The sequence below is a fragment of the Aythya ferina genome (genome assembly GCF_964211825.1).
Source record: "Aythya ferina genome assembly, chromosome: 1".
In the NCBI taxonomy this organism is placed as follows: Eukaryota; Metazoa; Chordata; class Aves; order Anseriformes; family Anatidae; genus Aythya; species Aythya ferina.
In genome coordinates this window covers 117,530,386-117,554,403 of record NC_140296.1, presented here as the reverse complement: position 1 = coordinate 117,554,403, position 24,018 = coordinate 117,530,386, and the positions used below count along the sequence as shown (strand labels likewise).

Here is a 24,018-nt window from a genome sequence, read left to right as displayed (position 1 = left end):
ATGGTTTACAATGGCTCAACAAAAACTAATCTGCAAGATGCTACTCCTAGATATCCCATATAAACAAAAAAAAAATCCCATATAAACATAGGAAAAACAAATAAATTTATTTCAAGCAAGAGCAAATGAAAAATGAAATACAGTCCTAAAAAGAAAAAAAAATGATGAGATGCTCAGCTTCAGCAATAACAACTCAAATACCCAGTAAGGAAGGAGATACAAAACAGCTTGGGGATGTTGTATATCAAAGACCACCCATTAATAAGATTAGCTGAATAAACTGTTGGCATACCCTAACAGACAAGAGCGCACGTGATGTTAAACTCAGCATTTTTATCAAGTTTCCCTGGTATTTCCCCCACCTCAGAAAGCAAACATACAAACTCTTGGTTCTTCTTAAAAAACTGCAGGCATATACAAAGTAACAGTACGTTCTTCTTATTCAATTTCCTTCCCCAGCCAGAACAGCAAAAGCACTCTCTTAGACCCAACATCTCTCTCTCACCTTTCACACCAAAGCCTTTGAATTCTTTTAAGCTCTGTCATCCATCCATTTTATACTTTTGCTGTTCTTTTCTATGATCCTCCTTTCATCTCCTACCCCAGGAAACACCTGTCTTGGATCCTGACAGAATAACAAGATCAAATTTTGCATTTACAGTTTAGTTTTAGTTTTTCCCAGACAACCAATTTTTGAGGCCAAATATAAACTTCTATCCTGAAATAACATCCTAAAACAGATACTACCATTCTCACATGCAACCATTAATAAATTTCACTCTCATTAGACAGAATGGGAACGTTAGACGTTGTCTATTCTCCCACATGCCTGGTGACAGGATGAGGGGGAATGGGCTAAAGTTGCACCAGGGGAGGTTTAAGTTGGATATTAGGAAGAACTTCTTTACCGAAAGCATTGTTAGGCATTGGAATGGGTTGCCCAGGGAAGTGGTTGAGTCACCATCCCTGGAGGTCTTTAAAAGATGTTTAGATGTAGAGCTCAGTGATATGGTTTAGTGGAGGACTTCTTAGCATTAGGTCAGAAGTTGGACTCGATGGTCTCGGAAGTCTCTTCCAACCTGAAAGATTTTGTGATTCTGTGACCCGTTAAATCAAAACCCAAAAGATACACTATGATCTATGCTAGGACTCCCAAAACACATACACACAGATCACTCCTCTGGCAAAAAAAATTAAAAACAAATAAAAATCTTCATATTAATAGTATTATATCCACTATGCTTATGAAGAAAAAAGTGTATGGGAACATGCATAAATAAAGCACTCTACTATGATTAGTGCCTTTGAAGCAGCTAGTTTGTAATACAGAAACATAAGCCAGGTTACATGAACTGGCATGAGGAAGGCTGGATCTATGAAAATTAGGCTTTTGTAAAAGTTTCTATCAAAAACACAAAGAAAACATAGAATAGCACGGCTCACAGTTAAACAGCCATAGAAAATCTATCTTGAATATCAAAGCCATTTTCAACTCATTTAATAAGATAGTTTCTACTGTTCCTTATATAGTGACAGCTGATAAATTTTTTAGCCAGATTAATCTGTGTTACAGCAGCCTCTTCAGAGCACGCAGTTCCATACCACTGCTGCTCTGGTCACTCCCTCTAATTAACTGGCTGTGCAGTTTCAAGAGGCAAAGTCCAGCACTTTCCAGTAACCATCATATTACTAACAAGACAACTAGAGATCACTGCAATTGGGGATCATGTGCCAGCCCTCCACTGCTGTTTTCTTCCAATTTCTCTGAATGAAGTTTCTGTAAATCCAGTAAAATCTCACACAAGCACAAAAATGGAGCTCCCCAGACAAGTCATAAATGCCTTCCCCCACAATTTTGAAATTGCTTTGTCTATGACTAATGCAGGAAACACTGGATCTGTGTCCCTGGAGCAACAAAGTAATTTTTCAGACTTTCAACTTAAAATACATTCTGAATTACATAGAAAACACAGTTTGGAAAATAAAAAACAGACGAGTTTCCTTGCTGGAACACATCTAAGAAGCTACCTTCATAAAACACACTCTGAAATACACTGATACCAACACTTAACATTCAGAAATCATATAACTATTCTTCAGTTATTCCATTGCTGATAAGTGTGACACAAAGCTGCGACATAACATATTCTGGGAAATGAGAAAAAAAGTTTAAATAACTCTCATCAAGGCTGTTTCAACATCACACTGGAAAAATAATCATTTTTTTTTCATATATAAATATTATTCTTCTCAAAATCAGTGAGTATGGCTACAAGACAAAAGTCAACTTCAGGACCTAATGCTTTCCGAAAGCACACCACAGATTAAGCCATGTCCTGAAACTACCTTTAGTTGGCACTTCCCATTCAGAGTTGATTCAAATCCGGTTCACTAAGAGCAATGTTACTTTGGGGGATCTTCTTTATCTTATGCACTAAGTCATGCTAAATTGTAGCATTAAAAAGCCACCATAGCTGTGCTATAACTGCACAAACATTAGCTTCTTTTTAGAGCTGTTGCCTAACACCATTCTATGAAGTTTGGGTAACAGCACGATGTATAAACCTATGCAATTTACTAAAAGGAAGCGCTATACAACTGTGAGATTTCTCTCTGCAAATTCTCTTTATAATTAACTATAGAAAGTCAGCCTACATTTCTGAGTTAAGCCTTCTGCCAGTTTCTGATATTTCCATTAAAGAAAAAAAAAAATACATTTTACTGTGCTCTGTAACTTACCATCTTCTCTCCACAAAATCCATGCCTTCTCTGTTAAGGATTAGGAATCCTTATTGCAAGATCACAAATTTAAAAAGCCACAAAACTCCATGGTATTACAAAACACAGATCTTCCCAGCTCTTCTCGACTAAACTCAATACGGAATGTGGAGAGGCTTTAGATAACATGCAAAATATTTGATCCACATTAACAAACACCTCAGTAACTGTTTCCGATCATTTTCAGCAGGCCTGATCAGGGTCAGGGGAAAGCAAGTTGCCATAAACAATAACTCAACTTTCACTCCTGAGTTGGAGAAGATCATTTCAATCAAATGCAGCCCAGGCACCTCTATTTTAAGGTATACAACTCTACTCCTACATCAGCTCTTGGACTATTTATGAAAACTATTTTCTTGTATTCACAAAGCAGATTTATTTGTCCAACTACTTTATCTCCACACTCCAGCACTGCTACAAAATCGGATAATTCTATGATAAGTGGCACTATCTATGGATAAAAGCCTTCAGTCTTCATATTTTGAACTTTAAAAATTTGAACTGAAAAATTTCATGGCTTTTGAGAGGTTTTTTAGCCTCAGATTGATGCAAATGTAAGCTGTTGCTTTTCCTTCACTGTTTTTCCCTTGGCCAAAAGCACAATAGTTGCCACCTATACTTATTTTAAATAGTATTTTTAGCACAAAACAGGTATACTGCCTCTGCTTTTTTTTTTCAGAAAAACTAAAGAATACACGAAGTCATCCACAAGGGTAGGCTTCAGGTACCTTCGTGCTTCTTTATTTTTATTATTTCAATGACAGCAACAGCTTGCCTTCTATTTCTTTAAAAAACAAACACTCTACCGGTAGAAAGAGAAAAAAATCACTCAAAACTTACAGTTTCCTTCGCACATCGCTGTGGCACGGGCGGGAGCAGCGCCTCGAGGCGGGGAGGCAGCAGGGGCCGCCATTTCACAACCGAGCAGCTGCGATCGCCGAAGGGCCTCTGTGGACGCCGCCAAGGGGAGCGGGAGTGCCAGGCAGGGCCGCTAGGCTTCCAAAACACGGAGCTGGCGGATCAAGAGCAACGTAGAAACTTGTTTTCTTCTCTCTGCCATCGTTTTCGCGATCCTTTTTCTCAAGCAGTTTTCCCCTCAGCCTCACACCCGCAGGGAGTGCCTCTTCCCCTGCCCACTCAGTCCCGGCTTCAGCCCCTTCAGGGTAAAATTTTTCAGCACTGTGCGCCCTGAAGCTCATACCCAATTCTGCTTTCTGCAATCAAGCCCCTGGCTTTTTTGGTTCTCCCTGATGCTTTTGAAAAATAAAACTATCATCTCTGGTATTACTTAGGCACTATAAGTAAATGGAAAAACACGAGAGGCCAGGTACGCACAAGACAGAGTGAAGCTGTGCCTCACAGGTGCCACAAAATGGCGGCAGTTGCAGCATGCTGGGAAGGAGGCAGTTGTGAGGACCCTAACGGTGTTGATTTTTAGTGTCTTGGTGAGTAATTTTACTTTTTTTTGGATTGTGTTTTTCGTTTGTTTGTTTTAAAAACTACTGAAGTGTTTTCTAGTCTCCCCCTTGCAGACGAAGGGGAGAAAAAATACAGCAGATAGTGTGGGGAACAGGTGACAGACTGTGCCTTGTTTGTTGCCATATATGAAATATAACTACAGATACTGTTTCCTTGTTGATGTTATGATTCTGAGAGGAAAACATATGTATATTTTCAGGAATTGTATCAGTGGGTACTTAAAACGTGCTTGGGCAATTTTGAACTCGCTTGTTTTGTTCCGTATAGCTATATTTAATTTCTAGAATTTTCCTTACTTTGAAATGTTGTTCTTTATTTGAATGACCAAACTGATCATAATCCAGGTAGTTGCTGCTTTCTTCGTTCTTTGTAAAAATGATGTTTCTTGCAGATGAAAGCCAGGTCTAGTTTGGGATCTGAGGTCCTGCTTAATTATTCCAGCTTGGGCTGGAGTAGAGCCTGGGGGATTTGGAAAACCCACACACACTGTATGAGAGGTCATGGGGGAAAGGAAAATAAAAAGAGAATAAGAACAGAGATAGGAGTAGAGGGAGAATGACTGTACTGTTATGTTAGAGTACAGTTTAAGGAAGGAGAAAGTAAAATACGGCCAGGAGAGGTGACTAAGCATCAGGAAGAGAGAAACTGGTTTATGTGTCCCCTGACAGGGGAGTTGCTTTCTCATTGCCTAGTCAAGAAGCCTCTTTTTATTTTACTTTATTTTTTATTTAGATGTTTCAGGTTATATTTTAAATTTGAATGCATGTATGTTTCAATTTAAAGGAACACTCCCACTGTACGTACATTTTTTGTATTTTCCAACTGAATGCCTGTGAAATATTTATCCATTTTGTAGAATACAGATTCAATAGAAACTTTTACAGGACTTTGGAAGTAAGTTGTTACTGTATGATACAGGCTACTAATCTTAACTGGAAGGGAAGTTGTTTGCTTGAATGCCTAGACACAATGTGCATTAAGAAGTTAAATAAATTGCTGTAGTCCATGTTTAGAGTCTGACTTCAGTCTCACGCAGGTCCTGAACATGCCTGAGCTATATTTAAATATTTCTTTATTCTAGACCTATACAGTGTTAAGAGTAATTGGAATTTTATAAATCAGTAGCATATACTTCACAAAATCTGGTGAGTAAAGAACATATTATTCTTTATTTATTAACATGATATATTTTAATTCTATTCAAATTTAGAATATCATAGGTATTCTAAAAACAACGAATGAATGCTAGTATGCCACAAATATTTTCACATTAGATATATTTAAATTCTACATTAAAGTCAGGTTTTCTTCTAGCAGCTTCTATGGAGGGTAAATGGTCTTTTCAACTTTTTTATAACTCTACATAAAGTCAATTAAAATATACTTTTGTAATGAGAATTAAGATCATATGGAAGTAATCATGATTTTATTTGGATAATGTAGAGGTATGGTGAAAGACTTCTGGTGTTCTACAGGAATTCTTCCTATTCCATTTAAAAGCTCCACTGGCAGTGTCTAAAGACAGTTTCATATAATTACCGCTGTGAGGCTGTAAACTACAGGAAACTCTGTTCACATCCCATGTGGTATGGTCTCTGCCAAAAGAATTTAAGGCACAAATCAATAATTATTTTCAAGGAACAGCTTGGTATTTCCGTGCACTTGGATTAGTGTACCAGTATTTTATTCAAAAAATATTGACATGCCCAGTACACAGTCATGAATTTCCTGGATTTATGTCACTACCTCATTGTAATAAAGATGCTACATTCTGACCCACAAAAAGGAAAGCACATGGAAGTTGCCATGCTGAGATTAGCACTTCAGTCAGGGAAAACTCCAGCCAGAATTTTTGAGTCAGCCACATTTTCCAATAGCATGTTTGTGCTTTTAAAAAATTAAAACTCTTCTGCTTTGCTTTTTAATATTGCTGTCTTACCTGAGCTGTAGAAGAACACTTACACTCTTGAACATGTTTTTGTTTGAAACTCTGATGATGCAGTTTTTTGAAACCCCATGCTCTTATAATGCAAACTTAATAACGCTTCTGACTATAGCACAGCAACTATGGTTAGTCTCTTTGTGCTTAATGTAACTTTCTTTAGTGTAACTTTCTTCCACTGTGAAGAACAGAACTGGATGTCATTTGCTGTCTTCAGAATAGAAAGAATACTGCATAATTGTGCTTCGCCTGCCAAGTATGAGAATTTGGCACATGCATATATTTTTCTAAAGAAAGAATTTATTGCAATACCATGGTGTCACTGCAAATTTTAAATTAGATTTGGTGTTAATACTGCAAAAAACAAGCTTGACTGGAGGTCTTGAAATTGTTTCTAGATTGCCTAAATGTTACTAGTCTAGTAGGAGCAAGCAACATATGAATTTGAAAGTTAAAGGTGATTTGTGGCGAATTAAATACATTTTTCAGTATAACAGCTAATGAAATTTACATTTTGACTTTGAGTGAACTATTTCATTTTGTTTGATTGTTATGTTTCTCAGCTGTGAATTGAAACTGCACACAAATAACATGGGGAGCTTGCAGATGGCTATAAATGCTGATTGTGTATGGAGTCAAGTAATTGATTTTGTGTTGTCTCTATGCCTGTTCCTGGACAAAGTAAAAAGAATCCTTAAATGCCTGCAGACGATCAAAAAAAATGATTAAAATTGTTAATAAGCTAGGTTGCTTAACTTCTTCAGCAATAGCTCAATTACATTTACCTAGAATTCTGAGAAAACTGTAAAGCTGAGCAGTTTTGAGAGATGCTCACAGATTGATAAATACTAGACAAATGGCATACGTAGCTTGAATATGTCTGTCCCACAATGTGTCTGAGATCTATTCAGATGCTTGACTGCAAAGTTTGATTATTACTTGTCCAATTTGATGATAAAAATCTGGGTTGCAGGGAGAGTTGGGTCCAATCTCACCTTGCTGTGACTTTCATCATGTCACTAAACCAGCTTTTCTGTAGTTCTTTGCCTTGTAATATGAGGAAACTGTCACAGTTGTAAAAGTGCTCTGGCAACGCTGTGTAACTTGCTACTGAATCATTTTTCTTGTATTATTTTCTATGGCATGTAAGCCTTCTTATTTGCATCCTGGTTTTCAACCACTTTGTTACATGGAGTAGTTTTATTTGACAGTTCTGTCAGGGGATCAACCTTAGCTGATCTAGTACAATGCAGACTATGTATTGTTGTTCACATGTATGCTTATGTTTTCACTCTTCTGTTTTTTCAGTTTTACTACTGAATTGTATTTTACTGACAATGACTTGATAAGACAAGGAAATAATTGTTATAATCATTGCCTTTCTATGTTGTGACACTAACAAAGATTCCCTTAAATGTGTCTTAGAATAAATCTAACTCTGCTAGCTCTAACTGTAAACTATTTGGAGCAAGTCAAAACCTCAAATGTAAGAAAGTTTGTGTGTATGTATGTATATATACATGCTTCATTTATGTTCCGAAGTGTCCTATTATGTTCTTTATGTAGAAGACAGCGTATAATATTTACTTCATAGGAACAAATATTTTATCACTCTCAAGTTACGTTCTGATTTTCAGAGTAGACCGAGAAATGACTTGAGAAATCACACCTGAAAAAAATACATATATATTAAAAAAAGCATAACTTCTAAAGAGCTAATCTGTTTTTTAGTTGTGAGGAATCCATGGGCCTGAGCTACCCCCAGCTATATCCAGCAAACAGATCAACGAGGAGAATTATTAAATAATAGCTTGACCCACAGAGTGTTCTTCCCTAGAGTGTCAGGTGAACGTCAGGCCAAAAAGGGCAGTGTGGAAAGATGCCTCTGCTGCTGTTTCCTGTTACCTACTTAGATCTTTATTTAAAGGAAACAGGCTGTTGTGGTGACTTAGGACAAAACTAATTTGTATTTTATGGAAAGCTATGTAACTTCAAAGACAAAAAAAAAAAAGTCACTTTAAGAAAGTAGAGTAATAACATTTACTTAGAAGTGTCAAGAAGTAAGATCCTTGCTTAATGAATTTTGATCCCCTTGTAGAGACCACTGAGGACATTTCCTTGAGAAAGGCAAATTGTCACTAGCAGTGAGAGGATCTTGGTGGCAAAGCAGTCAGTAGCACAGAGAAATTCTTGTGGTTTCCAAAGTAATATTCATGGGGTCATGGCAAGTATGACTAAAGAAATCTGAACAATTATACGTTTTTTGTTCTTCCCACAGTTGTGACATGCTGATGTTATACTTCAGATACGTGCTCACCCTTTGTGAAAAGAAAGGCAAAAATTAGGAGGTGTTCTTTATGAGTGAGGTCTTAGACTAGTAGTTACTTAGCAACTTGATGTTAGAGAGAGGAACGTGAACTTTTTGCAGGCTTCTTCCCTTTTGTTCTTCTTAGTTGAAATGGGATAAGTAATCTTGGCCCTTAAAACCTCGGATAATATTGTAAAGAAGAGCTGTTACAGTATTATTTTGTCCAGATACAAACATTTTAGCAAAATATTCCTGTACTATATTAATGGAAATACTTAAAAACTCAGTCCATGTGAAATATACAAGCATATTCAGGATCAGTGGGGGCAGTAGTCTTTGAAGACATTCAAGTACAAATGTATCAGCTATAATTTAGGGTGTATTATGGTTAATGATTTTCTTCAGAAATCTACTTATGCTGTACAAATTTATTTAAAAAACAACAACAGCCACCAAAACACTTCGGGTTGGGACTTTCAGTTTTTGGCAACTCTTTTGCTGTTAGCATTTTTCCTATGATTTGACGTATCTGATCAACATTGCCTTGTTTTACATAAGGATTGCTTTTTCCTAATAGGCAGAATCCAATGAAAATCTCTTCAGCTTCTGTTTTACTTCACAGATGTTATCCCTAGAGAGATGATTTTTATATTATGCGTATATTGTGCGCTTAATGTCTTTTCTCTAGAGCAGGTAACTTACTTATGTGTTAGTAGAATGACACAAGTAGAACAAAGAATTCAGCTTTGTTCGTTAGTAGATCCAGCAGCTGTTTGTCTTCTCTACCTAATATATATCTGCCTTCTTGGAAGCACTGCTAAATGGAGCAAAGCAGTACTTCCAGAGTAAGGACAGTAGCAAAAGGAGATGCTTTATGGGGGAGTGTGCAAGCCTCGATGCATTTTTGTGGTCCTTTCCCTTTTACTCTCCCAGCACCTACCATTGTTCTATTAGGGATGTTGGAAGATATACTCCAGCTTGATCCTTTTTGTATTTATTTATGAACCTGTTTTCCACTGATCCATGTAATCTTTCTTGAATCTCTTGATACTGTCCACAACTTTGTGTGACTCTAAGTCCCAGAAGTTAGTTCCATGATGCATTAGAAGTACCTTTTTCTTTTTCTCCCCATGCCCCTCATCTTCCTGTCCCTGGTCTTAAACCTCTGTTCTTTCATTTAATTCCTTCTACTAATGTGTTATGGGATTTGCTGAACCACAATTCACCATCCTTTCTGTCTGCTTGCTTTATGATAGAGGTTTACAGATGTCATTTTCCCCTCTGCCTACCTCTGTCCCAGTTGGTGTGTCTCGGCCATTTTAAGCCCTCCTTTTAAGTTAGGTGTGCTGTTCTCCTAGTTATTTGAGGTATCCTTCTCTAATTTCTTAATGTCCTTCTTGAAGTGAGACAACCCAAAATCGTTGTAGTACTAGAGATGTGACTGTGCTGTCACATCTCTCTCTCTCTCTCTCTATATATATATATATAGAGAGAGAGAGAGAGAGAGAGAGAGATATCTATATATATATAGAGAGAGAGAGGTGCAATGGCAGATGGTGAATTTTCCTAAAATACCAGAGTTTGTAGGGTAAAAAGGAAGTACCATACAGGAAATGGAGCTTCCTGGACAGTTGTGGCATTTTAATGGCTTTGTCAGATTGAGCTCTTAGAGGTCCAAACGTCAGGATGCAGGTCTTGATATTTTGGGTATCATAAGTTGTAGGTCTTGCATGTGAAGACCTACCTTAGCTTACAGTTGGTGTAATGACTGTAACCTCTGTTCATCTTTGCTATGTCTGTCATTATTTTTGGATCTGTATCTTTATCTAAAATGAAGAAGAGATCACTATTTTACATTTACTTACCAGTATTTATTCTTGATGGCTGACTTTGTTACAAGTAACTAGACTTCGAGTTTACAAATCTTTTTTAATTTCCAAGTTAGTACTCTAACACAGTAACAGTGATGTGTATCACCAGTTTAGTCTAACAGATGTGTGTCTTAGAGTTTAGAGAAGTTAATACTAAATAAATCAGTTTAGAATCACTTGAAATCTTTAATGGAGACAACTTTTTGCTTCTTTGTGAACTAGCCTATTAGCACCAGGTCACCATTTAAATTTCAAATATAATTAGGAAAGAAATTGTTTAGAGCTTTTCCTGATTTCTTTAATTTTCAGCCTTCCTGTAAATTTCCAAGACAAACTCACCCAAGGCAGTAGAATCCTTAGTTTACTTAGTATGCCAGTTTTCTTTAGCTGAAGCTACGTAATATCTCAGCTAAATATAAATATAAATGACATCAAGCTAAATATTATCTCAGGTATTTTTAGTCTTCGCATGCTTGATATGAATATTCTGGTTAGGAGAGAGAATAACAAACTTGATGAAATCAGTTTGTGTGTGTTTTTTCCTCCCAGCTTCAGTGTTGCCTATATATTAAGCGTGCTTTTACTGTATGTACTTTCTTTAATAAAGTGTTTGGTTTTTTGTTTTGTTTGTTTTGGTAATGAAATATAGCTGTTTTAGTTCTTTACAAGTTTGGAGTTAGCTAGGCTGTGATTTTAAGCAAAGATGGGAAATACCATCTGGTATTACCACTTGCAATTTTGCTTCTTTTGGGATCCTCTTAACACTCTCACTTAAAGACAGGAAAAGACTCGATTGATTTTGCTTCAGAGTACTGCTAGATATACCATGGAATTCGTTCTTTGCTGAAATACTTAATGGCTGAGTAAACTTCTTTTCTCAATCTTTTGACATCCTTGTAAATATGCAAGCAAAATATTACAACCACAAAGAAACTGCAGTCAGATAGAAAATAACTAAACTGTATTGAACTAGAAACTGTTGAAATATTTTATCCATCCATACATACAAATTTGTTTTGAATCCTTATACTGTATTGTAAGGCTGCTCACACAAGTTTCTCTCACATTTTAGTTGCCGTGCAATTATTTCATAAATAGCTTTTCCACATGGTCACTTAGTTTAGTTTGAGAGAAGAAATTAGAAGAGAATTTATACCCCTATCTCAAACAGTACTGTTATAAAATAGCTATCTCCTTTGGGGAATAAGGAGAAAGTAAGAGCTTTCCAAAAACTAAAATATGCAGCATTCAAAGCCAATTTTCAGTTTTAAGTAACTGAGTGTATCTCATAAGATTCTAAGCTAATATGTGTCAAAGCACACTTAGGTTGTTAAAACAGAGAAAACGATAACTGTAAATAAACTGATTGGAAAGCACTATTTGGTTTGACAGTACAAAAATTAAAATTCAGAATTTTAATTTTCCCCATGGAAAGATGTACTTACCACAAGGCCTCAAACTAAAATACTGTTTTGAAATAAATCTTTTAAATAGCACTGCGGTAGACTCTTCTACTCCAAGTATAAGTGTAGTGATTGGGAGTTTGAGGAAGCAGGCAGGGGTACTTGCTTTTTAAGGCTTTCTGAAAATATCAGGAATACGGTACGAGTTGGCTTTAGAAGGCTGGTCAGACATCTATAAAAAAAAATATTACGATCATATATACGTTTGAAGTCTTACTCAAAATTCTTAGACCTCCAAAACTGGGGTCTAAGAATTGCATGTGAAAACAGAAGAACTCGTGTTCCTCTCCAAAAACTTTATCCTCGTTTGCTTCAACAAACAAAAAAAAGATTTTCAGATATTTCAGCCACCTAGAGAGCTTTTGGAGGCTGCGTCTGCATCACGGTTCTGTGACACAGGATCTGAGGAGACATCTTTATCAGAGGAACAAACAGCTGCTGCAGAGAAATGGAAACAGTGGCGAGGTACAAGGGAGGATGCAAAGAACAAGGAATCACTGAACCTGGAACTAAATGAGTTGAGAAAGAAACTCATGACAGGAAAGAACAAGAAAAATGGAGTAGAAAAAAAAAAAAAAAGCAATAATGTTTATAGTTGAACAGCACTGTTTGACCTCAAGAATACTGAGGTAAAATGCAAAGGCAGGGTGCAGAGGAAAAACAACTCTTCTTTGAAAATAAAAAATTGACGCTCTGAATATTTGGAACACAAACTACTTTCTGCAACCAAATTTCTATATACTTATAGCACAGCTGAACAGCAAGGCAGGCAAATTAAAGACATGTGCCCTATTTGTCAGAACAACACCAGACAGCTTCAGTAACTCAGCGAGGCCCCACTCCTATTGCTTAAAAGCACAGAGCTTATAAAACAACTCAGTCAATTCCAGTATATGAGCTAATGTATTTGGAAGAAAAAAAAAAGTGCACGAAAGCAATACTACTGTTTATATTAAATGTAGTAACTGCTTCTCAATGTCCATTTAACGTGATTTTTTTTCCCTGCGTTCTGCAAAGATGGTTTCAATCTGTCACAAACTCTTCCCCCTGCCCTTGACAATATGCTTGAAAATATCTTCTCTATCTACGGACCATCAAGGGTTGCACACAGTTACAGAGGACGCATGCTGCTGAAAGGAAAGAAGAATGGAAAGGGAAGAACTAAGAAGGAAAATGGCAGTCGTCATATGAGTGGGGAGTTAATAGAGGTTGTATTGGAAAACTACCCAGTTTTTATGCAAATAATGAAATCCTGAGAATTACTGAAGTACAAGTACTTAACCGTCAGTTTTCAGATTCAGTTGCAGTACCTTTAGTGGAGTTTAGCAAGCTATGTGAGTGTTGGAGAGGGGCAGTAGATACCTGAGGCAGTGTGCTCCAACACACAGGCTGCTGGTATGCTTCTGGAGGTGTCACCAAATGTGACAGTGGTAATGATGCAATTCCTGAGCAGCTAATACTTACACGTTTCAGCTTGTATTGATTTACAGTGAGCAAGGAAGAGGCACAATGAGGAACGACACTCAGCTTTTAAATCTTTTGAATCTGTTGACTCTTGTGCTTTTTGTAGCACAATCCGTTCTGCTTCTGTCCAACTTCTGCCTGCTTCAGCCCATGAGGGAGGTTTCAAATGGCTTCTCTGTTCTGGTCCAGGTGCATGAAAACTTTCATTGATCTTAACAGTAACATGAGGTAAATTCATGATGGGAGCTTGGCAAGCACTCTTGATGGGCACAGTGGTGTTTATCTTCTTATCATGGTCCAACAGGTAATAGTGTGCTGTCAAACAGCTGAGAAATGTCATTCTGTGGATTTCCATTTCATGACTGGTTCTGTGATTTAAAAGTGGCTTTATCTAGGATTGTCATTAATTTTTTATTTTTTTTTTTTAGATAGTAGTAAGGAGTGGTTGTCCAATATAAGTCTGTAACCTATATCTTAGTTACTTTGCAGTCTATGTAACTGGAAGCCAGTAGAGGAATGATGAATTAATTCAGTCATTTTGTTCAAGAGAGGATCTACGTAACTATCTAATCCACCATAATTGAAATGTCCCATTGTATGCATTCATTGCAGTAACTTACTTGTTTTCTAACAATGTCTCTCTAACTCACCTCTGTCCTGTATCAGTGTGCTTATATGCAGCACTGCCCTCTCCAAGAGTCAGTCAAGAGTGCTCACATGTTTATGGTTAGCTGTCCCATAGGAGGCTGTAAATCCTGGGCCTAACAACTAATAAATATTTTTAGGCTGTTTGCAGAAGCACTTTGGTTCTTCTTTCTACAGTGAGTTGCAAAATGCAACTGACAGGACTAATGTTTGTTTATGGGAAGATCATTTAGAGAAGATGTATCTGACTCTCTCTACTCAACCCTCAAATGAATAAATTGGAGGTCTTGTTGGATATACAAGCCAAAAATACTGCCGATTGTTGAGGGGAAACATTTTGAGCAATGTATTTATGTTTTCTGGTCCTGTTAGACACTCCTTAAATAAGTATTTAACATAGCTTTAATGGCTAAACGTTGATATTAAAAAATATTTAAATACTGTGGATTTCTCTGTAGTGATACTTTGCTAGATTATAAAGAAACTAAAAGCAGAATTTGAATTAGTTGACTTAGCAGAACTCTATTCCAAAACGGTTTAACAATCTACAGTTTATGTAAAATTGAGCTTAGTTACAACAGAAGAATGGAGGAAGGAAGAGAAAACTTAGCCATGTATGTATCTGGAAAACTGTCTTGTGCTAAACCTTATTGTTTTGGACAAAGTAAATGAGCATCCCATCTGCTATAAAGAAAAGTAAGCCCTGTCTTTTCTGAGCAGCTGTACTTTTGTGCTCAATGGCAGGCACAAAAGGAAAGGAAGCAAACAAATGCAGTGCTGGCAGGAATTTTGGAAGAAGTAATGGAGATTCCAACATCTGCAGGATTTATTGAACCCACTGGGAATTTGTTTGCTGTCCTTGTGCTGTCCTTTCACCTTCATTATCCTCTACCACAGCCTTTTGTGTTCATTTACCATGACAAGTTGCTCACAGAAAGACGGCTGTGTGTGACCAAATGAGCAGAGCTGGTAGGAAGTACTTGCATTAGAAGTCATTATGATGATGACTGTATGTTTGCAAGACTAAGTATTTGTCTTAATAGTGCCTTAAGCTTTTCCCACTGCCTGGAAAGACATTGTAATTTGGGCATGTAAATCATTGTTTTAAGGCAGTGAAACTTATGGACCCAGAGTGAACATATTATCAAGTTTAAGTGTAATTTCAAAGACCAGTAGCCAGTTCCTCTGAGAGCTTGTTCTACTTGTGTTTTAACTACCTTGTCGAAGAAGGCTGACTTGAACAATGGCACTATCATCATACACATGGTTAGGGATCTGATAGGTTGTCAGGCGTGTTGAAGTCAGGTGGCTAAAAGATGTTTTAATATATTTTTTTTTGTTCTAACAGTCACTGCCAGATGCAAATAGCTTTTCTTCATGCATTAGGCTGAAAGCTGTGGTTGTTAATGGAAGGTCACAAATCCACTCCTTAGCGTGTGAGCCTGAAGCCCAAGGGTAATGCAGCCTCAGACATTTTATTTTGTTCTGCTGCTGTGAGTCTATTTGGGATTTCAGGCTGTGGACAGATATGCTAATCCATTTGCTTCTATGTTGGCTGGAGAGTTTGATTTGTCCGTAATGAGTTGGAGACATCTGACAAGTCATTCATTCAGCAGATTTGAGAGGATGGGGAATCAGTGGGAGTCTGGTAACGAGGAGCTGGGGACCGTAACTCTCACTGCATCTAAGCCAACAGAAAGATGTGTGTGCAACATATTTGAGAGGTAGAAGGGTTAGCGTTGCCTTCTGGTTTTTGGTCAAATATTATTCAAACTCCTTGTAATTTGGTATATGTATTTTATTTTACGCTAATAGCTAGGAGTAAAGGGTGGTTCAGTCAACCATTATGCCAACTAAGTGCTCCTTCCAAGTAACAGGACTTGGGCTACCCAGTGACTAATCCCCGCCACTGTGCCACACATGTTGCAAAATTGACTGTGGGCAAGTCTGCATAAACCTGTCTTGCTTTGCTTATTAGGTTGGTGATGATTGGTAAGTGATTTTCAAACTGTAGGTACGTACTACATGTGCCGTGGGTGAAGCTGGGAGCAGTCCTTGATACAAAACTAACGTTCAATGGTATCTTTCAAATACAGTGAAAGATGCAAAACCTATTGCAGATGTACCATGTAGAACTGTCAAAGGGCAATTAAATCCTTACCACAAAATGCATAGAATCATGTTGAATAGTTCTGTCTTCGTGACCTCTTCTTCCTTATGTACTTCAAATTTCTCTCTCAGCAGTGGATTTGTTTTGCAGATGTAAGGCAAAATCACCTACCTATGTCCTTCTTAAATCTGTTTTATCTTCTGAGATATGATTCTGTTGTTTCTTTGATATGCATGGCCAGGAATTTAAAGAGTAAATATAAAAACCCAAGGATGCAACATTCAGATCTGCAGTTGTGGGCAAGGATATAACATTTTATTTTAGATATCAGCAGTTACTAGTGTACCTACAGGGGAGTTTGCTAATACTTTACTCTTAGCACTGGATAACTCTTAACAGTATGATTCTCACTGAAGGACAGCTAATATGTTGTGTCTTAATACCATGTCTGTACCAGAAAAGCAACTGGTAGGGCTAATTGAGATCAAGATTTTGTTAAATAAGAGCTCGAACAGGTTGCCAAACCCAGACTTTGGGCCTAGGATTGTGAGGTTTGGTGGTGAGGTTTGAAAACTCAGATGTCATTGTTAATACTGTGAGGAAGCTGTTTGGTTCAGCATTTCAAAAAACAGTAATTGCTTCAGTGCCTCACTATAACTGTGATAATCAGGCTGTCTTTAATCTTTTATGGCTTCAGTCAGGCTGAAAATGTGCATATATTTTTATTGAGATGGTCAGAGGCTGCCTGCTTTGCCTGACTGGTGACTGGGACAACTATTTGAAGCAAAATTTCTAGTTTGGATTTGAGAGTACATGCACGTAAATTGATGTTAATTATTTTGTCTCTTCATAAAGTCTGCTTAATGACTCTATGGCAGTTTATGATAGTACATAAGCTCAGAAAGTTTGTGAAAAATCTGCTTTCAGGATCATTTTCCCAGAAAAATGGTAGGATTTTGGCACAAGGATGTTGCAAGTTGTTAGATGAACTATGCAGGGCTGACCGTGAATGAAAACAATGTTTCTGCCTAAACAGAACGAAGACCAAACCATTCAAAACGTATTAACTAGGTCAGCCTAACTCAGAGGTATTTTTTGGTTTTTTTGTTTGTTTTCTTGCTTAGTAAAGTGAATCATATGGAAATAACTATTGACAGAAAAAGCAATTCTTACAAAAGCATCGCCTGCCTGGGACTTGGTCCGGAAAGCCAGCTGACGCACTCAAAAGCAAATTTGTTTCAGCATTTATATTAGCAGTTATAAGACTTTTATCTCTAGCAGCAGAAAAAAAATGTTGTTGAGTGTTTGCTCGGCAACGTGGTTTCAATAAAAATGTTTCTACTAATCAACCTAACAGCAACATAGGAAATTAATTAGAAATTTCCTTTGAGACATACTTATGTATATGAGTAATACTGTGATGTAGTTCTCTTCAGGCTTGCTTTTAGAACTATTTCAAGCCTGAAGTCAGGTAAATACACTCTATTAGTCTGGTGAATACATGATTTTGGGGGTTGTTAGTTTTTTAAACTGCTTTTTGCTAGGTTCAATTCTGTGTATAGTTAGGTGGCTGTTTCAGGGAACAGGACCAAATGTCTTGGGTTGATGAAGGTAGGAAAAAAGAGAAAAGGCTGAAAAAAAAGCAGAAAGGGAAAGAGACTGAAACTAGTCGGAAACTGTAACTAATGATAAAACAGCTGGAATGCTTATGTTGGGTACTTGCACCTGAGAGTTTGTGCTGCTTCAGCTTTTTATTAGACAGAGGACATGCAGATAGAACAAGCGAGTAGTCTCTGTAGAATACCTGAAAAATAGATATGAGTGTAAATGCTGCAGTTTGTTTCAAGTTCATTGAGCAATGTGGCCATATCTGTTCAGGTTACCAGGTTTTCATTTTTGCATAATAACAGGTAGGCATTTACTAAACTAAAACTTACGTTAGCTCAAAATAATATGACTGCATTGTGGCTCTTCAGTATTTAAAGGGGACTTATTGAAAAAAAGATAGAGATTGACTCTTTGCTCAATCAGATAATGACAGAACAAGGGGGAATGGTGTTAAACTGAAAGAGGGGAGCTTTAGATTAGATGTTAGAAGGAAATTCTTCACTCAGAGGGTGGTGAGGCACTGGAACAGGTTACCCAGAGAGATTGTGGATGCCCCATCCCTGGAGGTGTTCAACACCAGGTTGGGTGGGGCTCTGAACAGCTTCATCTCATGGGTGGCATCTCTGCCTATGGCAGATGGTTGAAACTAGATGATTTTTGGGGTCCCTTCCAACCCAAGCCATCCTATGAATCTGTTGCCACCTTATTTCAACATCTTAGTGTGATTCTTGAGAATTGCTTTTTCTGCCAGCCATTGAATGGCTTCAGCTGTTTTCTATCTTGAGAGAAGTTTTTGGTGTTTAGCAGGTGCTGTGTCTTTATTTCTGAGCCATTTTTAGAGAATTATCTACTCTGTTTTTAAAATAGAGCAGTTGTAATATGAACTTGCTGCGGTGATGCACACCTTTCTTTTAAATGACCTTTGTTGCCCTCACTAGGTCACTTACTGGTTAGCCCAGGCCGTAGCATAATTTAACCCACATCTCCACTGTGATTTGCTGTTTTACTCTGCAGTCCTGGCGCCTAGGTACTTGCTAATAAATAAATAAATAAATAATAATAATAATAAATGCACACAAAATATGTTTTTAAAACATGCACACACACACATCCCCCCCTAGATGCTAGAGCCAGGGTCTGTACAAATTATTGAGCTGCGTCAGTCAAATGTATGCTCATTTTGCTACAGGCAAGGTTCAAAGATTACATCCAGACCTGGAATTGCACAGAAGACCAAGCGTACAGTTCTGTACCCTAGCACAGAGTGCATTGCATACTCTCTAAATAAGGACAGTAATGCCCCAGTTCTCCAAGCTGGCTGTTGAGACCTGTTGACTGTGAAGGCAGTCTACTCAAGTCCCCATGCTGAAAAATCTTGATTCTGGCTGAGTGAAACAAAAACTTAATATTAGAGTTGTGTTATTGGAAGCCTTTGCAAAGGCCATCTGTTTACTTTCTTAGCAAAAATGTAAGGATGGAAAAGCTGTTTGCAGACCAAAATGTCCTCAAGAGGATGCTTAAGCATCTGAAATACCTCCATTTGGCCAGGAATGGACTGGAGCCAATGAGCCCCTTGGTTCCAGTTCCTTGCAGGGGTATTGGATAGGTGAACATATGGCTGAGTACAGGAATGATGCTGATAAGGCCAAAAGAAAGAATGCTGGAATCTACAAACACTGGGGGAATTTTGAGACGAGTTCAGCATGGCTTTATCCAAAATCAGAAGGCACAGTCATTTCCTTCCTTGTCTCATAGAAGAAAGCTGGGTTAACTTGATGTCTGGCTGTTGGAAAGGGATTACATAACCTCTATTGCAAGTGCCCTATACGAAATCTTAGTATTTACTGCTTCAAGTGACTCTTGTCTGTGATGTTTACGTCTTAGCATTCTGCTCCCATTCTCCAGAATAACTGTGGAAAGGACTTAATGGAGCCTTAATTAACTTGGGAGCTCAATGGAACTGGCTTCTCAATCATTATTGTCTGTGGGAATTGTGATATTCTCTTTGGTTGCTTTAAAGGTAGGCATTATTCACGTCCTCAGGAATTACAGAGTGCTTTGGGAAGGGTGTAGTTCCAGATCAGACCCAAGTCTTTTGACAGGCTCTGTGTTTGAGCTGTGTCTTGGGTCAGTAACAATTAGAGGCATCTGTGTAGGAAAAGAACTGAACTGAAGGTGTGCAGAGTTAAAAATAACTGAGCAACCCTTTAATCATAAGCGTGTTTCAGAGAGAGAAAGTAGAGCTTTTTACTCTATGAAGCAGCATTTGGTGCCTTGTGGACTATACAAAGTGCTCTAGAACTAGTCATTAGAGCTGCTGCGGTTCTATTCAAAAAATAATAGTTGGGTCCAACAGGCTCCCGTTTTTATGTATGAAACAGAGGTGCATTTCCTGACCAGAAAGCTGTAAAACCAGGTACATTGACTGAGTAGTAGCATGCATACACAGCTAGGTGAATGACAGCTGTCTTTCATATTGTACATACAAAGACTTGATGTGCTCCGGGGTGTGCATTTTTAACAGTCTGGCTGCTTGGGCTCAGAGGTTTGCTCTTACGTTCCTCTTAGTCATTTCTTGCTGGAGGTAGTGGACAGGTGGTCCCACTTTTACTTTTGTTAGATAGGTTCCAGTTGGAGATTTCCTTTTGTGATTTTAAGAAACTAGAAGCATCCTAGCCTGACTGTCAAGGTCCCGTGCTGTAATTTTAGGGCTGACAGTTTTAAAAATATATATCCACTTGTAAACTGATCTAGTAAAAAAAGCTATTAAGCTGGGAAGAGTAATGTATTCCAGGACACTGCTCCAACTATCTCAGCAAAACCCCCTCAATGTTTTACTTGGTGAGGAAGAAGTGAGAAATAGCAGATGGGTTGCAGATGGGTTGCCAAACAGTCCCGTGTGGTGCCAGCTCTGACTAATATCAGTCCTTATTATCTTCATAAAGCACCCAATTGTCCTCACAAACAATTAATTGTTTTATCTGTAACTGTAGCCATTGAATTATGTATTCATATGTTTTGGAGGTCATGAAACAAGCGAATGGAAACTCTGAGAAATGGAAATAGGATTGTAGAGCGGAACTGACTGTGTGTCAGGATGGAGGTCGCTTCTTTTCGCAGCCCCTGTGCACTCAGCAGTGGAGCTCCATTTCGACAGCTGACGACTGGTCAGATACAGCCCCGTTAGATCAAGTCTGATGGCAGCACAGTCTAAGACAGAGCTGGCACCTTCCTCCCAGCTGAGTGCTTGTTTTACCTTTCTCTTTAGCATGCTGGTGACAAACTGTTTAAAAGGTGGTGTGCATCTAAGGATTTGTAGTAAGCCAGTGGCAACTGCTGTTGGCAGGGGGCTTGCAAGCAGTTCAGGAGGCAGCCATGACCTCTCTCCAGAATGACTACGGCTGTTACACGAAGGCAGCATCTCCCTAGGTTTGTAAGGGCTGCGAAAGGCCTTGCAGATGGAGGGCTAATTACGGCCTGAGATTTGTTTTATTTCAGACACAGAGAGATCCTGAAGAAAAACAAAGCTGCTTCTGAGTATTAGTGGTACGACTGGAAGGCAAGCGTGCAACTCCTCTGGTGGATTGAAACACCAGAATCTTCTTAACTGACTTATCCCTGTGGTTACGTGCTTTGGTGACAGATTTCTCCAGTAGGCACTGGATAAACATGCAAGACAAAGATGAGATCCTGAAGGCTTCTTAAAAACCTTAGCTTGCATGGGGGAATTCAAGTCGTTAGTCCTGGAGGCAGTTCCCCTGAACTATTTCTGTGGTGAGGTTAGTTGGTGGTGCAGTGGGCTGATAACAACTTGGTCGCCTTTCCTCTGCCACTTAATTTTACTTTCCAGTCTAGTGGGTGCTCACTTATTACCTCAAAGACTGCAAAGTAATTTAAATCAACATGGATACACTTTTCAGTATGCATCTGGCACTTGCTACTAAACCTGTATGGAGATCACAGAACCAGCAGCAGTACAGACCAGTACTATGTTCTTCCCAATGACTTTATGTGTAACAAAAGAACAGGCACTACTTTCTTCTGTTAATCCATTCATTCTGTAGGGTGCTAGCCTGGTGTGAGATGTATATATCTTTCCTGCTTTTCCCCATCTGTCTTGAATAACTAGGTGCTGTCCTAGACAAATCACATGTAACCTCTACAAATACTGTGTGTAACACCTTGGCATGTAGTATGAAGCATTAAACAACGTATGGAAGGCCTTGAAGGCTTAATGTAATTGAATCTATGAACATTTGTGAAAGATATTTATCCTGTATCCTGATTTTGAAGAGTAAAGTGGTTGTAGGAACATCAATTGGTTAAGCCTTATACTTCTTCAGATTTATTATTTTTGTTATATATATATTCACTTTACCCAGTTTAAGAGTTTCTATTTAGGACTGAGTAGTTTATTTCAGCATCCCTTCCCAAGGAGATATTTGTATCTCCTTAAGGATACAAGGAGAGGTCAGGTCCTCTTTAGAACAAAGCAATTACTGCCTTTTGGTAAAAACAACCTTGGCTTGTTTTTTTTGGTTTTGTTCTTTGGTGTGTGTGTGTGTGTGGTGATGGTAACCTTGGCTTGTTTTTTATTTTTTCTTCAAATTTAAGATTATTGCCTTGATAAGCAGCTTGTGTTACATAATGTTTTAGTCCTCTAAATTTCAGTTTAGGATAATGATACTGAAGTCTTTTTTTTTTTTTTTAATGTGTTAGAGGCCTAATCCAGCTGTTTCTGGAGTACTTGTGGGGTTTGTTCTTGATTTTCACATCTCCATTTACCACATCATTCACATCACTTTTTTTTTGTGAATTGTTTTATAGGGATAAGCAAATTTCTTGTGTTCCGTGCATATTTGTTCCTGTTACCATCTGTTTTTGTAGGTGTTTCTTAATACTTTTGGTTTAAATGTCTGTTCTGAAACAGTATTGTTCATGTGAGATGTTGAATAAATAAAAAAAAAAAAAAAAAAGAAAGGTCAAGTTAGCATTACATTTGGACTGAAGCATGTCTTCTGTTTTTTACCAAAGCAAAAATTGTCTTAAATTCCTATTGCTGCTGAGTTATTCTTTTTTTTTTTTTCCTTTAGAAAAATCTTAAACCACTTTTGATGGAAAATTGGGTTTCCCAGATGAAAAAATGTTGGACAGAGTGATTATTATTTTGTTTTTTTCAAACTCAAAACCTCTCAGAAGAAAAAAAAAATAAAACTTGTTTTGAAAACGTCTGATCCACTGGTATTAGTCTTTTGACAATAGACTGTGTAGTGTAAAATGGCTGTCTGCTTTCCGAGATTTACACTCAAGATATCTCATGCCCTTATTTCCTTCAGAACAGAAAAGCTGGCCAAGAATTCAGTTCCTTTTGAGGCAGACTTGTGGGGAAGGTTGCTGCTTTTATTTTTTTTTTTTCCTTGTATATGTCAAAGAAGGTGATGAACAGACTGACAAGATTATTTGTGGTCTTGAGTATCCAGTTCCCAATGACTTCATGTCTGATCTCTGCTAGCTTTTTACATAGCATTTTATACCCAAACAAGGTACCATGGAATCACTTGAATCACTGAAACCAGTATTCATCACCAGGTTTGACACCTGGATATTTTTTGTTCCGGTACTCCATCTTCTTCGTGGACGTTATCTACAACTCTTACTTTTGATAGCTGTCCATGTTTTTGAGACTCTGATGTTGGCCACCAGCTTTCTCTGCTTCTGGCTCATGCAGAATATTTCCTGCTGCTCTCCCCTCACTCCTTTAGCAAGAATTAGCTCTTTGTTTTTCTTTTTTGTTCTCTTGAAAACAATTTGAGTTCTTTTGAGGTCTGCCAGTGTCTGGTTATCAAAAGTTTGCCTTCTAGAGAATATGCGGAGTTGATGAATGTTCTTTAAGATAGCAAATGCCTTTTTACTGAAATAGAAATACTGGCTTGTATTTCATGTGCAGGAAGCCTATTTGGATAGGAAACTGAGTATGTAACGTCCTTCTATGAATTAACTATTTAAGAGTTTCAACTTGCTTTGCTGGAATGTGTCCTCAGTTTTCTTACATACCCCGTGCTATGGGTTTTGACTACGCGTTCCAATCTGTCTTCCCTTCATACTACCGAAACAACCCTCAAAAAGTTTCCAAGTCAACGTTCAAAAAGCAGTTTCAGTCTTGTGCTATCTTTTGCCTTTGATACTGTCAGTATAGTGTTCTTGAAATGTCACGTTCATTCTCTTGATTTATATAATTATGCTGCCTGAGTTTCTCCTTTTCTAATCACTCTTCCCAAAAGAGATTTTTTTTTCTCTGACTGGTCTCATTTTTCAAGTGCAAATTTAGCTTCCCCTTCACATGGCAAGTC

The 24,018-nt window shown here is 37.9% G+C and overlaps 1 protein-coding gene and 1 long non-coding RNA gene across 2 annotated transcripts in view; one reads left to right on the top strand and one right to left on the bottom strand.

Annotated features, from left to right (window-relative positions):
- ABI3BP (ABI family member 3 binding protein) overlaps window positions 1-3,723 on the bottom strand; it is a 204,218-nt gene extending 200,495 nt beyond the window's left edge. Inside the window, exon 1 of the mRNA XM_084521929.1 lies at window positions 3,619-3,723. Within this exon, the coding sequence (XP_084378055.1) occupies window positions 3,619-3,691 (73 nt within the window). The 5' untranslated portion in view covers window positions 3,692-3,723. The remainder of the gene's footprint in view (window positions 1-3,618) is intronic.
- An 86-nt stretch (window positions 3,724-3,809) lies between these two features.
- Window positions 3,810-24,018, top strand: part of LOC311438259 — a 49,195-nt gene continuing 28,986 nt past the window's right edge. Inside the window, exons 1-2 of the long non-coding RNA XR_014694034.1 lie at window positions 3,810-3,941; window positions 4,071-4,223. This is a non-coding gene — a long non-coding RNA (uncharacterized lncRNA). The remainder of the gene's footprint in view (window positions 3,942-4,070; window positions 4,224-24,018) is intronic.